This window comes from Hydractinia symbiolongicarpus, chromosome 14, assembly GCF_029227915.1.
Source record: "Hydractinia symbiolongicarpus strain clone_291-10 chromosome 14, HSymV2.1, whole genome shotgun sequence".
Taxonomy (NCBI): Eukaryota; Metazoa; Cnidaria; class Hydrozoa; order Anthoathecata; family Hydractiniidae; genus Hydractinia; species Hydractinia symbiolongicarpus.
Genome location: NC_079888.1, coordinates 9374244 through 9393039, shown reverse-complemented (window position 1 = coordinate 9393039; position 18796 = coordinate 9374244). Strand labels below are relative to the sequence as shown.

The 18796-nt window shown below is 32.4% G+C and overlaps 2 protein-coding genes across 2 annotated transcripts; one reads left to right on the top strand and one right to left on the bottom strand.

Annotated features, from left to right (window-relative positions):
* Window positions 1-3330: 3330 nt before the first annotated feature.
* Window positions 3331-11639, bottom strand: LOC130625496 (SKI8 subunit of superkiller complex protein-like). Its single transcript, XM_057440602.1, has 10 exons — window positions 11550-11639; window positions 8737-8764; window positions 8460-8565; window positions 7660-7745; window positions 6960-7046; window positions 6078-6226; window positions 5453-5546; window positions 5121-5307; window positions 4300-4378; window positions 3331-3619 (listed from the first exon to the last, which is right to left on the bottom strand). The coding sequence occupies exons 1-10, from the start codon at window positions 11550-11552 to the stop codon at window positions 3530-3532; spliced, it is 909 nt and encodes a 302-aa protein (XP_057296585.1). The 5' UTR covers window positions 11553-11639; the 3' UTR covers window positions 3331-3529.
* A 968-nt stretch (window positions 11640-12607) lies between these two features.
* On the top strand, window positions 12608-17571 carry LOC130625495 (uncharacterized). The gene is made up of 6 exons (XM_057440601.1): window positions 12608-12883; window positions 13602-13958; window positions 14266-14397; window positions 14872-15006; window positions 15518-15747; window positions 16250-17571. Exons 1-6 carry the CDS (start codon window positions 12746-12748, stop codon window positions 16629-16631), a joined length of 1374 nt encoding a protein of 457 aa, XP_057296584.1. The 5' UTR covers window positions 12608-12745; the 3' UTR covers window positions 16632-17571.
* The last annotated feature ends 1225 nt before the right edge of the window (window positions 17572-18796 follow it).

Here is an 18796-nt window from a genome sequence, read left to right as displayed (position 1 = left end):
GAGTTAATCGAATCTTGACCGGTCCAGGGAGGTTAGAAATTGAAAACCTAATAATAATAATCAAATCCCGAAAAAATCTTCTGAAAGTGACTAAGAGAAAACTAATTCTGGTTTTACCCATATTTTTACATCAGTTATTGCATACGAAAATATAAAAAGATAAAAATTGAAATTTGATTTCAAAATAGCAACTCGGTTGCCATGGGATTTGTATACACATGTTTAAAAACAGTCCTGTTTAAAAATGTCATAACAGCAATAAAATAGATTGATGATTAAAATTTTCTTGTTTATTTTTCTTTATAAGAGAATGCAATACTAAAATAGCTTTCCCAGAAATATGTCTAAGACGTCAAACCGACACTTGTTCTCCGCTGATAGAAAATCGGCTGACGTAATCGTGCCACGAATGATAGTAATGCCGTTATTGTACGACGTCGTTATTTTTCGCGACACTGGCCTTATCTTCGGCAGTTATTTTGTACAAAAATCACAGATAAATGAACTTATCGAAGACATATAACCGGGTATTTCAAGATACAGTTAATTCCACTTTGCTTGTCACGTGACGAAGAAAATAAGAGGGCTGAATAAGCGGGAAAGTATGACACATCACATATAACATGACTGGGACTCACCCTGAATTGCGATACAAACATTGTCCAGGTCTGCGAAGAAAGAGTTTTTTCTTTATTTGAAAGTATCTCACGCTAATTGTTTCTAGGATTTCTTTTCGTGTGACATTATTTGCTTGAAGAAATTTTAGAATCATTATAAATAGGATCTCATGCCACTTTCAATATAATCAATTTTCCGGATGAACTTGACGAGTTTATGTTTTTCAGAGATAATTGCTTAACTACCTGTATTTAAATAAGAAAACATTTAATTCTAAAATATTTTCTGACACTAGCGATGTAGTATTTCCCGCTAGACTTTTGAAGACTCACAGGATGCGCACTTCCTTGAAAATGAAACAAAAGTTCTACTTGGTGAGAAATAAAAGCTGTAGAGTTTGAGAGTCATTTAGAAAACAACTTCAAGTCTGTGGTGTGGTTTACTGATAATTATGCAAAATCTGAGATAATTTCATCTAGGAGTAGTAAAACTGAATTACAAAAGTATTTCATTAAAAATATTCGAAAAGTTTATTATATCAACCTTAAACCAACTGGATACCCAGATCCCTTAATGTTGATGCTGATGAAATCCCAAAAATTATAGATTACTATGACTGAAAGACCAATCTAGAACATTTCCAAGTAGTCAATACAAAATAGGGAGCTTTTACGATTGTTTTATTCGAAATTTCTTTGTCTAAAAAACTTACGCGTAGATGGAGTTTGTTATTTTCGGGTGAATGAATGCAGCTACCTAGTGCCTACTGTGAACTGTATTCCAAAAATGATTGACAAAATTGAGAAAGAAGAAGGTAGAAGGGCGCTAGTAATTCCACGATGGGAATCAAGTAATTTTAAGCATAGTCACGAGAAAAAGAATAGTCTGGGTAATCGGCCATTCTGGGTCGTATCGTAAAGATACCTTAAAAAACTGGGTTGGCCGGAAAATAAGGACACCAAAGTTAAAAAAATGGCTGCGGCTGCAGAGGATTTCCTTTATGATGAAGATCTTGATGCTATTGTGCAGGCAATAGATAAAGATATTTTACAAAATATCGCTTTATCTCGCTTTACCAGATATCGTTAATCCAATCTGGATCATCCTTGTCGGTTATTGAAAGTTCGTACTTTGTTTTAATGGGCAATGGTCCCTGTGTCACCGTAAAAACATACTCCCCTAAAAGTTTACTCCCCAGTAATAATTTACTAGGAAATAAGTACTCCTCAGTACTTATTTCCCGGGATATTGTTACTCCCGGGAGTATCTATTTACCAGAAAATTATTACTCCCCGCAGGAAATTTTTACTCCCCTATCTTAATAAATAAAAAATGACCCTTATTTTGCTGATAAAAAGAATTTATTAAGAGAACTTACAGTGGACTACCGAAGGAGTTAAAAATTCGGTGGGGTGGGTCTGGCTTCTCTTTTTCAGTGGGACTATCAAAACCTATGTATATACAAGCTTTTATAAGAAGCAAGAGTTGGTATATATCTTAGAGATATCTCTATGAATATATGCAGCTAAACTTGACGTTAGAATAATCATTTGATAATAATCTATTTTCTCACGATAAGCTACAACCTTACAACGAAAAACTGCAATAAAATGAATAGGAAATAAATTTAACAAATACAAAAAAGTACATTCGGTTTGAGTTTAGAAACAAAATGATTATAGCTAACAAATCACGAGAGAAAAACTTTTTCGGAGCTTAAAATCTTATAACATCTGGAAAACATCGAGCTTAAAAATCTATAAATGAAATAAATAATAGATTTAAATAATAGAAAAACAAACTTTTGACATTGAGATTAAGAACTTATCGGATAAAGTAATAAATAGTATTTTCTTGTAGATAAAATAAACGTTTGAGTTTAAAAAATGTATCAAACAAAGTAAAAATAACTGGAGCTTGACACTCTAGACAAACATGTTTAAGATTAGAAATCGATGAAACAAAGTATAAAAATTATGAATAAAGGAACCTCGCGCATTCAAATTTACAATGGAATGTCTTCATGAGTTAGTTTTACTGGGAAAGTTAGTTTTTACTGGGAAAAAAGTAATCCACCATTCATAAAAGAGTGATTTCAAGGGAGTAACAATTTCCGCGTGAAAGTAATAATTTCCTAGGAAATTACCACTCCAGGAGTAATAATTTCCCAGGAAAATAATTACTGGGGGAGTAATTTTTATGAGGGAGTAATTATTTACGGTTACACCGGATTTAACTCGGCCCCTAAGCGTTCCAAAGTTGCTGACTAAATCCGAATGCAATTAGTCACAACCTCGTACCCAGGGCTCTTACCTGGCGTCGAGATTGAAATGGTAATTGACTAAGGGAATTATGCAAGCTCGTTCCCTTTAGCTGTATATTCCGCCAAGCTCAAGAGTTTTCTTGATCGCGCGTTGCACATTGACAAAACTAGAGATGTGCTCGAAACCGATCTTCTTTGGTATGTTCCTGCGAACCGATCGAACCCCGCTTACTGTCGGGCAGTGCAGTGATGTGCAAAGTGGCTTTACTATCTCACATGCTACATCTTCTTGTTTCAAGAAGCGCAACGTTAAGACATGGGAACGAAGTTTTTAAGAAAAAGATGGTGTTTTCTTGTAACTTCGAAACTTTTAATGTTCGGTTAAAAAACTTTATTTAACTAAGTCGTGCTCGTCTTACGAAATCAAAACAATTACCAAATTCGCGGAATTTTACGTCACTTGCAATGAGACTTTTAATACCTTGAAAAAAATTTACTTTTTTGTGTTCCTTAAGACTATTATTCACAATTATAATACATCCCGAAAGTCCGAATTGCCGTTTTCTTATCCGTGTTACGGTACACCACCTCTTCTTGCTCATTGCGTGGACAACAATGTCAATTTCCCGCGAAAATTTTGTGTTGTTTTTACACAGGTACATCATAAACAATCACGGCTTTATCATCACCAACCGATACGATTTTGGATCCATTGTTGTTGTAACGTACTCCCCAGACCTTAAATAAAGTTAATTCACCTTACAGAACACAAGAAATATTTCTTTAAGTTCAACTTGGATAAACTTTATTAGAGTAGATTTTTCTGAACACTTGAGTCAGACCCCTGCTTTATACCGTTAAAATTTCTTTAACCAAGATCTCTGTAAATATATATACTGGTCTTTAAATTTTGCGAGTTAGTTAATTAGTTGAAAGTCTCTAGGAATTTCAAAAGTACTTAAATAATAAACGTTTTTTTAAGAAACATTTGTGTTCAGTCTGTATGTTTTTTTTTAATTTTTTTCAGCAAGATCCCTGTTAATTTTTTAAACATTTCACGAGTTACCAGTTTAAAGTGCCTACAATTTCAGCCTCAAATTAAGAAACAAAATCCCAATGTCTCACGAACACAATTCACTGCGGAAAATTTTGCAATTTTATCTTGAAATCGTGAATTAGTACTAATGTGAAGTAAAAAAAAAAGGTTTTGTCAGGAATAAAAAAAAAATTTTTGTCAATGTCTCCCTTCTTCAACGTTTTACTTTTACATACAAACGATACAAAGTTGAAATATTTTAATCAGCGAAAATAAATCCCCTAATTTTCATATTTCAACAAGTCCGCAAAATACATGCCGCATATTAATTCCGGGTTTAGGAGCTCTGCAGACAGCTTCTACGAATAAAATAACAACATACCTGATCTTTGTGTTCATAAAACGTGTGAATACATTGTCGGCTGCCGGCATCCCAAACTTTCACGCTTTTATCGCTGGAGCTGCATAAAGAGAAATAGGTTATGTTGACAGTTATTATTGCATCACAATAGACAATTACTTTATGATTTGACTTTTTCATGATTTGCTTCTTTCCAAAAGTAGATAACTTTTAGTATTTTTCGGTATTCCGTTTTAGTGGGAAAATGAGATACGGTCTGCAAAATATAAAACATTTCAATAGAATCGAAAGTTTATTTTGACGAGGAAAAAAACAACATAATGGACTGTATTTGTTAAAAATGCTATAATAAATAGCCTTAATTTAATTTGAAAGTCAATGTTGTTGCTTCAAATGATTTTTATGCAATAATTTGATAGAAAATAGCTACCTTGATTAGTCAAATATATTCAAAAAGTTTCTTTTACAAAACAGTTTAAAATGAATGCAAGGTGTATGTGCTTGTATAGAATAAATTACAGATATCAATTGATAAGGTACTTCTCTATCGTTTTACCTATACTGCCCCAATATGATACCCAAAATAATTTAAGACGTGTTTTTCCTTATAAACCTTTTCCCTGCCATAAACCGGACTTTCGTGTAAGGCACTAAACTTAAAATCGGGCGTTAGTTCCAAAGAAGTACCGTCATTCTAACGCGTGCGATCACAGTCACACGCCTGGACACCATAACAGAAATTTTGGGCGTGTGATTTGCCACACAACTAGACTTTTTGCCATAGACAAAACTGTTGTAGTCCCTTTAATAAAACCACCAGCTAAGTTCAGAAATATACTCACGCTGAGACAAAGTGTGTATTATCTGGTGAGAAATCGACACTCACAACCCACGAGCCGTGTCCGGATAATGTTCCGGCAAGGTTGGCATGTTGCACGTCATACATCTTTAAATGCCCGTCATCAGATGCCGTCAGTAGGATTTGTGAGTCAGGCGAAAACGTTAAAGAGCGTATCGGCATAGCGTGTCCTAAAAATATATTCACTACAAACAAAAAAACAACAACAACAACAACAACAAATAAAAAAAAACCCAAACCAACCAAATTAAACCAAACCAAACAGTTTTTGATCTCTCTTTTTACGGAATGTGAAAAAGTAATTATCTTAGTCACCTTCAAGAGTGTGTAGCAATTTCTTAGTAGTCATATCAAATATATTGACGATACCATCTATCGCACCACAGGCGACGTATTTACCATCTGGACTCTACAAGAAAATTAAAAAAGTAAAAAAACGCATCACAAAAAATTTACTATAAATAAAAAAGGATAAAAAGATAACAAAGGAAAACTTTTAACCACTTCTTTGATGGTCAAAGAGTGAGTGGGAAAGAAACGGTTTAACATTAAAATTAGTCTTACGACAACAAAAATTCCCCTAAAAATTATAACTACAAATCACAGTCTTACTCCAAAGAGGGAAGTGTTGTCGTAAGTTTCTAGAGAAAAACGAAGTCTTCGCAAAGACTAATATATATTACCACGACGAAGGAGTGCATATTTGAATCTAAGTCGGAAGAGTTGAAATAGAAGTTTTACTATTAATTTCCATAATATGAGACAGGATCATGGATTCTTGTCCAATTTATAAAGCACTTACTGGCTTGAAAATAATCTTTTAGTCATGAAGACATAGTACCTCACAGTTTTATAGTATACAAAAAAAACAGCTTAGTTTTTTATCATCTACAAACAATAGAAAATCAATAAAAGAAATCAAAATTTCTTCACAACATACATAAGCGATACTCATTGTAAATTTACTCCTTGTGTCAAGCGTTTCTTCCTTCACACCACTTTCAACTCCTATCAAGTTGACTTTGCCAGAATGACTTCCTGTAGCTATGTATCTTGAGTCTGGTGAAAATGTCACGGTCCAAGAATCCACTAACAAATAAAACGCTAATCTCATGATCTGTTTTTCCACTTATTCAGGTATAACCCAAACATTTAAACACATTAAGCGTCATGTGAAGGTGAAAAGAAATTAAGGGTTTCAAACAATGACACAGAAATTTTACATGGGATAGGGATACATGTTATTTACTGACTTTCTGAAGCGCCATTATTGCTGGTGGCTAAATAAATAAAAATTCGGATAGCTTGTAACCCTTTGTATTGCTATGAAAACAAACTGAGTCACAAATTGACTCTTATTTGGTCCAACTACCCCAGAAGCGAACTTTCACAACGCAGATTTTCACAAGGCCAACTGTGAATGACGAACTTGGAAAATTAGCTGCAAAACACTTTTCTAAGGAAAACAAAATATATGCAAAAAAATAAACGCTCTTTTTGGTATTTTGGTATGTTGTTGCTTCAGCACCATAGCAATTAATCTTTTTGATATTAAAATCAAAATTAATTATTTTCGATTCTAGCTAGTGAAGATTTTTTAACAAAAAAACGCAATAACTCCTTTTGATTGGTTAAATGTTTACAGCGAAATTTTGCACTGTTAAAAACTATTTCTGCTTTTCAGAGAAGTAATTTTTTTGAAAACAAACAAACTCAAACACAATTCACCAGCAAATTTACCATGGTGACACAGAGTTAAATAAATAAATTAATTATACTACTGATGCTGAAGAAATGTACACAACATATATTTGTTGAATACCTGGTCCAAGATCAATACTCTTGACTTGTTTCCCAACATCAATATCCCAGATTCGTATATGGCTATCCAATGAACTGGATGCCACCACTTCTTCTTAATTAAGGTCAAATTATAATTGCATGTAAAAATGATGATGAAATGATAAAAAAAATAATATGAATGACTTGCTGAGTACGAGCACATTTTTCTAACAAGACTACCTTAAAAGAAGAAATTTTCGCCATCAGAAATTTTCGTGCAAGATATTTTCGCAAATCTTGATCCAGGAAATAAATATTTTTGTGATTTAAGACAAATGTAATAATGTTCTTGGGTTTAATTGAAACTTGAAATTGCTGTCCACAATTATCAATTCTTCAAAATAATTTTCCATCTATGACATATTTTAAACCCAATCTCCTTAGCACTGTAAATAATTTTGGGTATATTAAAGAAAATTGGAACTTATTTACTCAAATTCGTGAAAATTAATTTCGTTAAAATTCCTGGGTACCAAAATTAATTCTGTAAATATTTCTTCCCTCAAAAATGAAACATGTTATAATATTAATGGTTGAAGACTGTTGATCTACATATACATTATAGAAAACATGTTATGTACATAACTTAGATTAAAATTATTTACGTGGCTACAGTCTCTCAAACGAAGTCTCTCAAATTAACACTGTTTTAAACAACAGCAGGAAAATTCAAAAGATACAGTTCCCAGTACTGTTTATGTCAGCAGAAACAACTCCTAATTGATGACCATCTAATGTCCATTTATGTTGCAAGCTGTCATCTGACCTGCACAAAAACAAAATTCTAACAGTTCAACAGTAAAAATCTTGAACCTAGGAGAGGTGTATAATGAGCAAATACCCACACTAGTGCAAAATGACTATTGAACACACATTCAAAACACCAAACTTTTAAAAATGAGATTTTTGCTGGTGCTGCATACTTTAAAGAACACTTAAATACTTGATATGGCCTTTCAAGTGTGATTCAGAAATATAAAATAAAAGCAGTTAAATCCCAAATGAGAATTTTATCAAGTGGTTTGAGGTATTAGAACTCTCTTATTCCTCCACAATGAAAAAAAGAAACTAGTTACAATATTTTGGAGTATAAATATATAGTTACTTCCACTAACTAACTGAAAATTTCAGGATAAATTTTAATTGGGAAAATGCTGGAACGCTAGATTAGTCCTGCCTTCTATGCAAATATTTAGCTTCTCACACAAGAAACCTAAAACATTGGGATCTTTATTCACACAGGTTGGACACAAAATCCCATATATATATTGTTCCCACCGTTGAACTTCTGCCTAAATTTTAACGTTGTTAAAGGTTGTAATATTAATTTTTATAATAAGTGCATGTTTGGAATGCACAACCACAGAATTTAAAGACTGTCTGACCCAGGTAATCTTTAAAATGTTATGTTTTTGCATTAATATACAAGTTCACAAGTATTTAACGATAAAGACATAGATTTTTTTAAAAGTAAACCTACCATTTCCAGCATTTCACTAGATCATCAATCCCACCAGTTACCACATGCTCTGTTTTATCATTTTCATTAGTCCTCCAAGCAACTGCCCAAATACTGTCTTCATGTGCTGTAACACAATGCAGTTAAAAATGTTATGTTATGTTCTTTTAGCAGACATTTCAATTGGCACATACAGGTTGGAAATTTACACATTTGATTGCTGAGAACAAAATATATACAAATCACAATATTATCAGAGTAAGGTTTGAAAATTTTTATTAGCCATTATAATACATACCATTTTCTAGCTTTTGAGATACGGCATACTAGAATAGAAAAATGATTACCTACATATTATCTAATTGAGATTCCAATGATATAAAATCTTATTTTTCTCGCAAAGGTGGTATAATGTCGCCAGGTTTCATTTTAATGAATCTGAGAAGATTTACTTTGTGAACTCGATTTTGTTACCTAGGCAAGTCGCAAGACGCTTAGATAATGGTATTAGGATAACATACATTGATTACCCAGATTATCTTGCCTCTTTTTTTTCAGTCAAAAATCCAGCCAGCGACATTGTACCCTCAACTGGCGAAATTGACCATTAGTTCAGACCATCTGTGATATGCAGGCAGTTAGGACTTAACTTTAATTCTTATTGTCATTGTCCGGCAATATTTAATTTCCAAAATAGGCCACAACAAAGCAACACAATGCTGTGGCAAGGTAAATACTAATAATCTTTGTAAAAAGATTGAAATTGTACCATTGTATGCTAGAACACCCGCAATGGTGCAATACCATTTGTTTTTGTTTTAAAAAAAACGATTTATTCTGCAATTGTGGTATAGAATAAAAAGACTTGACAGATCTAATAAATTTTCTTCTCCATTAAAATTTTTTATTTCTATAGGTTATTATCTTCAACACAGGGATGCTAAAGCCTGCATTTATAGGCTGCGAAATAACACATAACCTTTTTTTGCTTTTTATTGTTATCATCAAATGCTATTATTCAGCCAGAGTTCTACTTGCGAAAGTTTTAACTTGACCTGCAAGACAAGGGCATGCAAGCTTTTATGGGATGACATAATTATTGTATCATCTGCATATATAGATCGTAAGTCATCGCTATACAAAGGAAAAGCAGGGGGAGGGCAACACAGATCCCTGTGGTGTCGTTTACAAGAGTCAGCTGCATTAGCTTTTTGAAGGTCAATGAGCACAATTCAACCAAAGTTTTGTTGGACGGCTCAGTAAGGATAAAATCAAAGACATCTATTACTGCAGTTTCTGTAGAAAATTGTTTTTAAAAACCAGACTGTCTGTCATTTAGGAACTTGTGCTTAGAAATAAAATTAAAATTTTTCTCATGCAGTAACTTTCCAATAAATTTTCAAGGGAATTGGTAGAAATGGAGATAATCATTTTATTTCTAAGCACAAATTCCTAAACGACTGTGGCGCCGATTTTTAGTAGATTAGTGGTTATAGCTCTCGTACTCTGTGCAAGAGACCTGGGTTCAATTCCTCTTGACGGTGATTCAACATGGGCAAGTGAATGTTACCATACCCTCGGGTTAACCCAGGCCATGTGAGGGAAATTAGTGAGATGGCTCCATGTGTGGGCTGTTGGATGTTGCCAGGAGTTGTCAAGTAGAGTGCGGGCCCTAATTGGGTCTGCGTAGCTCAAAATGAGCAATAAATACTCTAGGACTCTTCATCTAAGCCATGGCCCCTCCTGGAAATAATAGACAGGGTATATCCCTCAATATTAGTGAGGCTAGCCATGTAAAATAAGCACTACTATCTATCTATCTGTCTGCTGGGGAAGAGATACAAGTGTATATAGAGGAGTTGCAAATGTTTACAAAGTTCTGTATATGCACGTATATCCTGACAGGCAAGAAAAGAAGGACTATGTAGATTAAATTAGCTATTCACGCTAGTTTATAGATTTTTGGAAAGATTAAATATGCACTGGAATTTATCAGTACAGGATCTTTCACCCGATAGAGTGAGTGTGCGCAACCACCGATCGGGAGAGACTTACCTGCATCGGGTTAGTTTTTTTCTTGCCTAAAATTGCTTTTAAAAAAGGAAAGCCCCTGACCAAAAGTGCAATATATAATTTTTGTTTACATTAAATCATAAACTTATTTGACGCCAAAAAAAATTCATGTGCCGTTCTGATGCTATTCTCGGATCCGGCTTAACATGCTTGAAATTTTCTGATCATTCTTAACAAGAATGACCAACATATTTAAATTCAACATCAAAATTTATGGAAACATGCAAATTTTTAAGTTTATACACTAAGTACAACTGCCTCTATTAGTAGCCAAACTTTTGATGTTTTAAGAAGAAATAACCACACAAATTAACTTCAGTGAAATTTTTTCACTGCAGTTAGATATTATGGTCACACTCTTATAAAATTTAAAAACTTTAAATTACAATAAATCCTGTTCTAATAATCTTTTGGTATTCTAAATTTCCTATGTTATATAATTTTTGCTGATAAATCCAAATATGCCACTCATTTTTCTCAAAAGTTCCTTGTTTTCTTTTTCAAAATTTGATCATGTTTACCCGGATCCGAGAATTGATGACTTCTTGAGTTGGACGGACTAGATGGTGCATATTCTCAGTCTATGTCACACATGTTGAGGCTCTAAAGCTCGTTTTAGTTGTCCTTATAGACCTGTGCTTGGAGTTGGTTTAGTAAGAAGCCAGTATAGATGCCCTTGCTATATTATAAGCTTTGTTTACATTTTTACATTAAAACTATTTTTTTGCAGGCAAAATAAATCAATTCATTGGCTAATAATTCTTTTTAGAAGATCTGATTGGTTAAAAAACTATTTGCCTGCCGAAAAAAATGTAAACAAAGTTTATAGCAAGTCATCCAGCATCTATAGTTCTTTTTCTTAAAAACTATTAATCTTCTATGTATCTGTTTTGAGCAGACTTTACAGCGTCAGTCTTTTCCTTCGCTCAAAAGATAGATGGACTGCAAAAAAACTTTTGAGAACAAGAAAAATTGAGAAAAAGTACCAAATTATAATCTTAAATAATGTAAAAAAACGAAAACATAAAAGTGACAAACCATTTCACTGTAAGATTTCACGATTTTATCAGTTTTCGGTGGCTGTCCTTATTGTCCGACGCTAAAGATACATGAATATTTACAACACACATCTTAGTCTTCAAAATTTGGAGATGTTGGTTCATGAAGTAATTTTTGTAAACAAAAACAATGTTCCAATGATGACTGTTTTATGTTTTGTTTGTGGTTGAGAAAGTTATAGCTAAATAAAATCTGGCTACTAGCTATGAATGCTGTTTAGTTACCTTACCATTTTATTTGCAAAAGGTAGAGCAGAGTTTTGACCAACCAATGCTTTCTTCCATTTCAAAGAAAAGTTAAAATTGTGAATTCTCTGGATATTTCTGCACAAGATCGTAGGTTAGCTATAGCTATAATCTGTTGTGTTTTGGAATGTTTTGAAAATTTATTGGAAGTGTTTTGTACTTTATACTTCACTATTCTTAGTAGTTAGGGGTTGAAGCTTCTCTTAATTTTTCTTAGCTACCCTTGCACCCTTCCTTGCAACAAGCATATTTTATTTTTGCAGGGTGACCACTCCTCCTTAAATTCCTTAAATAGCCTTAAAAAAAGAAAATGTCCTTAAAAGTACTTAAATATACTTAAAAAGTTTAAATTTTAGCTACTCTCCTTAATTTCTCCTTATTTCTTATTTTTTCTGATTTTTTGGAAATGTATTCATGGATTGTTCATCACCAGTAAAATAAGACATATTTCTCTGTTACCTTAAATCCTATATTTTCTATCTTTCAGGGCATAATATATATGTATATTTGTATAATATGTATAATTTTCTTATAATAGAACATGGTATGTAACATTAAAGATAGAGAGCTAAAACTTAATAACGTTGCTCAACTTGTTTGTCTTGAGATATTAAGCTTTATATTTTTTAAGAACAAAGTCTCACAAATAGCATGCATATAAGTAAACTTAGAAAAAGCATTGCTAAGCACTGATTAACTGAAAATAATGCTAAAAATCGCTAACAATTTTTAGGAAATTTACTTTTAGACTGTATAAACTTTAAAAAACTTTTTATGGAATCGGAAAACATAACATCAAATTTGATTGAGGAAAGAAATATACTAAAACTGTAACAAAAATATATGATGTCTTTTTATTAAAAATTTGATTTTAGACTGTTAAATAAAATAAATGTACCTAAAATTCCTTTTTTTACTTAAAACTTAATAATGTTGCTCAACTCCATCATCAACATACTATTATGCTTTAATGGTTATGTGAATAGCAGAGAAATAGTGGTAGCAACATACAACTTGTGGAATGTTATGTACCACTGGGAAGTTCGAAAATTATACATTTCAGAAATGGTAAGAAGCTGTTTTTGGCTGTGAGTTATATAATTTACAACAACTGCTTTCATATTAATTAATATCTTTACATGTCTCACAAAATGTCTCCCTTATGAGAGAACAATTGCCTTAAAAACTGGTAAAATAATGACACATCTTTGCCTTCTTGAATAAGGAATGTTTGGAGTGATTGCTCGTCAGATTAAAGCTTTTTGGGGTAGTTTTTTAAGTTTTTTTATTTTGGTAAATCGCCAGTTTGGGAATGGGCAAACATTGATCATGTTATGGACAGTGTGAAAACTAAAAATAAAAAATAGTTTGTGGTAAAATTTTGGCTGATTCCAGCAGTACAATTGATGAAAATAATGTTTAACTCCCTATGTTCATTGAAAACAAAGACTATCATTTTTCTAGTATGCTTAATGAAAACAATATATATGTAAAGGAAGTCCATTATCACAAAATAAATAGAAAAAGAACTAAATCATTTTTGTGTACATAATATTTCTTCAGTATATATATACATTTTTGTAAACCAAAAGAATATATAATATATACATAATGATAATAACATAATTTGTTACGCTAAAAGTAAATGTATGCACATTTACTTTTAGCGTAACAAATTATACCATCAAAATATTCATCAACAGTTGCAGTGTTTTTTGTCATTTTTTTGTCAGATGGAATGCACAGTTTATATTATATATTTATATATGCAAAAATCTATTTTTAGCTGCAAGAAATTGATGCTGATATAATTGGCTTTCAGGAAGTAAGAGCCCATAAAGACCTTGAGCACTCACAACTTGATGAATTGCAATCATTGCTACCTGTTTACAAGCATAAACATTATGAACCAATACATCTCATTGAGAATGAATTTTCATCTCCTGCTGGGTGGGAGTGGGAGGGCATTGGATATTTAAGTAAACACAAAGCGAATTTTGTAGATAGACTAAACTTTACTTTTTTAAAGAACAGTCCTGATCAAAATCAACGGTTAATGCTATACTCTCAGTTTTTGGTACACCCTAGTGACCATGAAGTAAATGTGGCTTTCGTACATCTCTCCTATGAAAGATTACAACAAGTACGTATTTAGTTTTAAAAGGCTGTGGTTATATGCTCTAAATGGCTTTCATTTCTGCACATTTGCCCTATTTTGAGGTTGTACACTTAAATTTTTTTTCACCAAAGCCTAGACCTTCAAATAATTCCAAAGTTTTTGCTAGTACGTTTGAGCCAAGAGGCTGTATGCAATACAATCATTGATACATTTCTTTAAAAAATCGCTATTCAATTTTTCTAGTTTCTTTTATATATTTGGTTTCTTTGTACTCTGATGTCATAAAGAATGCTAACTATGCCCCAGCTACACACTTCTGTCTTTTTTATAGTGTTTAAATGTTGCTGAGATGTTACGTTATTTGTATGGCTCTGGTGTTGAGAACACTATTCTTCTTGGTGATTTCAACACATACGCTGACTTCCATTGGCCTGTAGAAGCTTTAAGTGCTGGACGAATTAATGTAAATATGTAGAGATTTTTAAACTCTTGAAGGCCACTAAAACATTTTGGACATGTTAATTTTTTCTCGTTTTAGAAGAGTGAGTGTTGAACTACTGAGATCTTCATTTCATTTTCATTATTAGTAAAAGGACACAATCAACTCTTTTGTGTCTGCAATTTCCAATAATTTTGGTTTCAGCAATTTCCTAAGTTTTTAAACAACGTGCAATCAGTATTTTTCACAAATCTACACAACTGAGTCTAAAGGAAGCTTTTTTATTATAAATTTTTGTTCGTTTCTTCCTAAAATTTTGCTTAAATCTCCTGAAATATGGAATGGCTTTTCTAAACGTTGTTTTCGTGTTCCCTATTAAATTTCAACCCCTAAACCTTCAATTCTCTCACCTTCCAAAATCTCCTACAATTTTAAATTCAGTCCACCCTAAATAAAGATGACTCTAAAGCCTTTTATCTTTTATTTCCTGTTGTCCAGGAAGAAGCACCTTCTGAATGTAAAGTGATGGGAAAAGAATTCGATCAAAAACAATATCGAGGGTATGGGTATAATTTTCTGGATGCTTGGGGATTGATAAATCCGAATCACCATGGATACACTTTTAGTAACATGGTATGTACTCTTGGCTAAATTTAATAAGGATTAGTATCCAGACTTTTGTATAACTGTCATTTTCTAGAGAGTTTTGAAGTTTCAATTATCAAGAGTTGATGAGGAAAAAGAGAAAAAAGAAAAAAAGACATATTGCAAAGACTAAACTATATACAAATACAACATCTTTTCACAAAAAATTGCCAAATATAAATCTCTCCCTGCTTCACTTGTTACGCCCAAAACAAATGTTTAGTTTATTATTTTAGGGTGTCTACTCTAAAATTCTTGACATTCCATTCAATTTTTTCTGCTTATTGATCCAGGAGAGAAATTGTATAAAAGTTGCCAATGAAACAAAGTAAAAGAAATACTTTCTGTGAAATAATTAGTTTTTTGCATATATATCTATCATTTTCTTTGAAAAGGAACTAATTCAGCAAAAATAAAAAAATGCCGAATCTTCCTGGCTTTAAACTTGAGTAAATATTTATGGACTAATACTGAGTACTTTTATGTCTTTTTTCTGAAGCCTGTGCCTGGTTTTATTAATCGTCCTGATCGCATCATGGCTTCAACTGCTGGTTTAAAAATAAATGGTGTTCTCATCCGTGGAAAAGGCGCTAGATACGCCCGCAGGTATAGAGATGTGCTATGGCGTGCCCGCCTAAGTGCTGTCTATAACGCTGCCGTCCAAAGATCTTCTGGAAAGAACTGGGATCGGAGCTGTGCATGGGATTGTGGCCCACATGGTTCTTGTAGGTATGGTATAAGTATTGATCTATGTTATTATGGTTATATGTGCAAGCATGTTTAACTAGGTGAATTCTTTGAAATTGTTAATCGATTTACTTTGCTCGCTTATTAACTAAAAAATTATTAATGTAAAAATAAAAAGCTTCACAGAGTAATAACAAGTATTAAGATGCGTACTAGAATTCTCTTGGAATAAAACGAATGAAGGAGTTAATGAATGAATAAATGAAAGAATGGTGTAGAAATCATCGGAGGAATTAATAAAGGAAAGAAGGAAAAATAAATAAATGAATAAATAAATAAATGAACAAATGAATGAATGAATGAATACAGTACGTTTACGTCTGCGATCATGTAATTTGAAAACGTATGACCTCACAAAATGTTCAACTTAACACCTGAACTAAACCATTATAAAAATTTGATATGATTATTGTTATAGCGAGGGAAAGGGTCGTTCATGAGGGAGGAACCTGCAATGATTTTTATTTTCTCGTTATTCACATAGGTGTGGAATATGTGTTGCTGGTGGTGATGAAAACAATTGCATGCTCTCAGATTGCACCGAATGCTCGTCTTCAAAACTATCCACTCTCTACATGATTATCCTCTTGCTTATCCCATGTTTTTCATCAATCCTCCTTTCATTTACAGTACTTGTGCTTGGTATAGCGAGACCAAGAATAAGACGTTTATGTATCACGAAATTCAAGCTGGGAAAGTTGATCAGTAAATATTCGGTGGTTTTGTCTCTATTTTGTATCGTGTGTATATTTATGTTTGTGCGGGTGAATTACAATGACGTGTTTAATATTGTTGCTTTGCAACTGGAGGAAGAACTTTACCCTTCCGATCATTTAATGGTCATAGCAAAGATAAATGTTTTATGAAATTTTTTAAGTTTTAAAAATTTTCTGTTACGAAATTTGTGAGTTTAAATTGTAGTTTTTATTCGTTTTTTTTTCGGGTTTTTTTTATTTATTTGTTTGTTTGTTTGTTTGTTTATTTTTATTATTGTGCACCGTATTTTCTCTACTTTGAAAGCAGCCTCTTATGATATTTTTGATGCATGAGATATTTATAAAAATGACATTACTAAACATTTTACCAAATCTTATTTTTCGAACAAACAAAATGAATTAGACAGTCTTGGGTTGTTACATTTCTAATTAGCGCCCTATTTTACGTTAGAGGGCGGTGCTAATAATGAAGGGCGCTTGGTGTAGAGAAAATACAGTGTGATATTTATTAGATACTTTAAAAAAAGAAATATTTGAAATTTTAAAAACGAAAAATTATTGAATTATTATGATAAAAATAATATGTGGCGAAGAGTTGTAGACGTTGAATTTATTACGTTAGTTTTATTGTAACAAATGCATGTATTTAGGTGTAGTGTATTTAGGAAAACAAGTGTCGATAAAACATTTTTAAGCATGTTGTGCACAAAGTATTGCTGTTGCTTTCAAAAAACTTGAAAATGATTGGCTTTTATTGGAATGCAATCTGAAAATTTTTGAACATTTAGACAATTCTTCGTATCCTTGAAAGCAATTTACCTAAAAAATTACCTTAAATTTTGAATCCTAACCCACGCGTAGACAATTTGCGCGTGTGGTCTGAGAGAGTTTTTAGTTTTTATTAGTCTGTACATACACGTAGATTTTACAAGAATTTTTAGTTGTAAATATTTCAGTAATATATTTCAAAGATTGGAAAAAACGACAATAATGTTTACGCAGCATCCAAGAAGAGTATATGGTGTAAAACGTTGTAAGCGACTAAGCGAGTCAAATATATTGTTGCCTCACTGAACTTTGTTGGGTTTCACTACAGTTGTTTTTCATTTCAGATGAGCTATTTGTACACAAAGTTAAGATGGAATCCAAATAACTTTCAAAACTTATTCAGAACGGCTTTTATACTAGGTTTGGAATTTTTTTTTGCATTTTTCATTAATTGTTATAAAATTCTGGGATTTGTATTAGCTGTTTCGGTCTTTAGTGGCTAAACTTTTTACTTTTCTAATTTCGAGGCTTTATAATTTAGATAGGTTCATCGGAAGTAACTGTCTGGAACTGTTTTACAATGTGTCACTCACCATCCTAATATTATAACAATGCTAACCTTATCCCCAGGGCTCTTTTTTCATTTTTCGATATTGGGATGGCGCTCTTTCAGGAAGGTCATCCCAATATCAGAGCCCTCATTTATGTATTTACTTACTTATTTTATAGTTTTTATTCTTAAGTGTTATAATATAAGTTATATATCTCAAAGATTTCATCGGATGATCAAAACATTTTTGAAGTCTTTTATTTTTTATCGCGTGAACTCACACAAAGATAAACCGTTGGAGAAGGGTTGACGTACGTGTAGTGCTTACCCACCTGATATCTACAGTAGACTGCCGGCAACTCGAACACCGGTAACTCGAACTTTTATTAGCTTGAACTGTTTTCTACGGTCCCTTGGACATTTCTTAATACTTCCTTATAAAAACTACTCGTAACTCAAACCCCGGATAACTCAAACATACGTTTTTTCGAACCATTTTTTGGTCCCACTCAAGTTCAATTTTTTCGGATAATTCGAACTTTTTAGTGTCTAAGTAGAAAATAAATGTTTTAAAAATGAAAACTGGTATGTAATGTAGCCAGAAATTTCTTAAATGGTTCTCTTTATAAAGTAGCCAAAATGTTCCTTTGGATGACCGTAATATAGTACTTATAAGGCTGTAATATAGTACTTATAAGGCTGTAATGTAGTACTTATAAGTCTGTAATATAGTACTTATAAGTCTGTAATATAGTACTTATAAGGCTGTAATGTAGTACTTATAAGTCTGAAATGTAGTACTTATAAGTCTGTAATATAGTACTTAAAAGGCTGTAATATAGTACTTATAAGGCTGTAATATAGTACTTATAAGTCTGTAATATAGTACTTATAAGGCTGTAATGTAGTACTTATAAGGCTGTAATGTAGTACTTATAAGGCTGTAATATAGTACTTATAAGGCTGTAATGTAGTACTTATAAGGCTGTAATGTAGT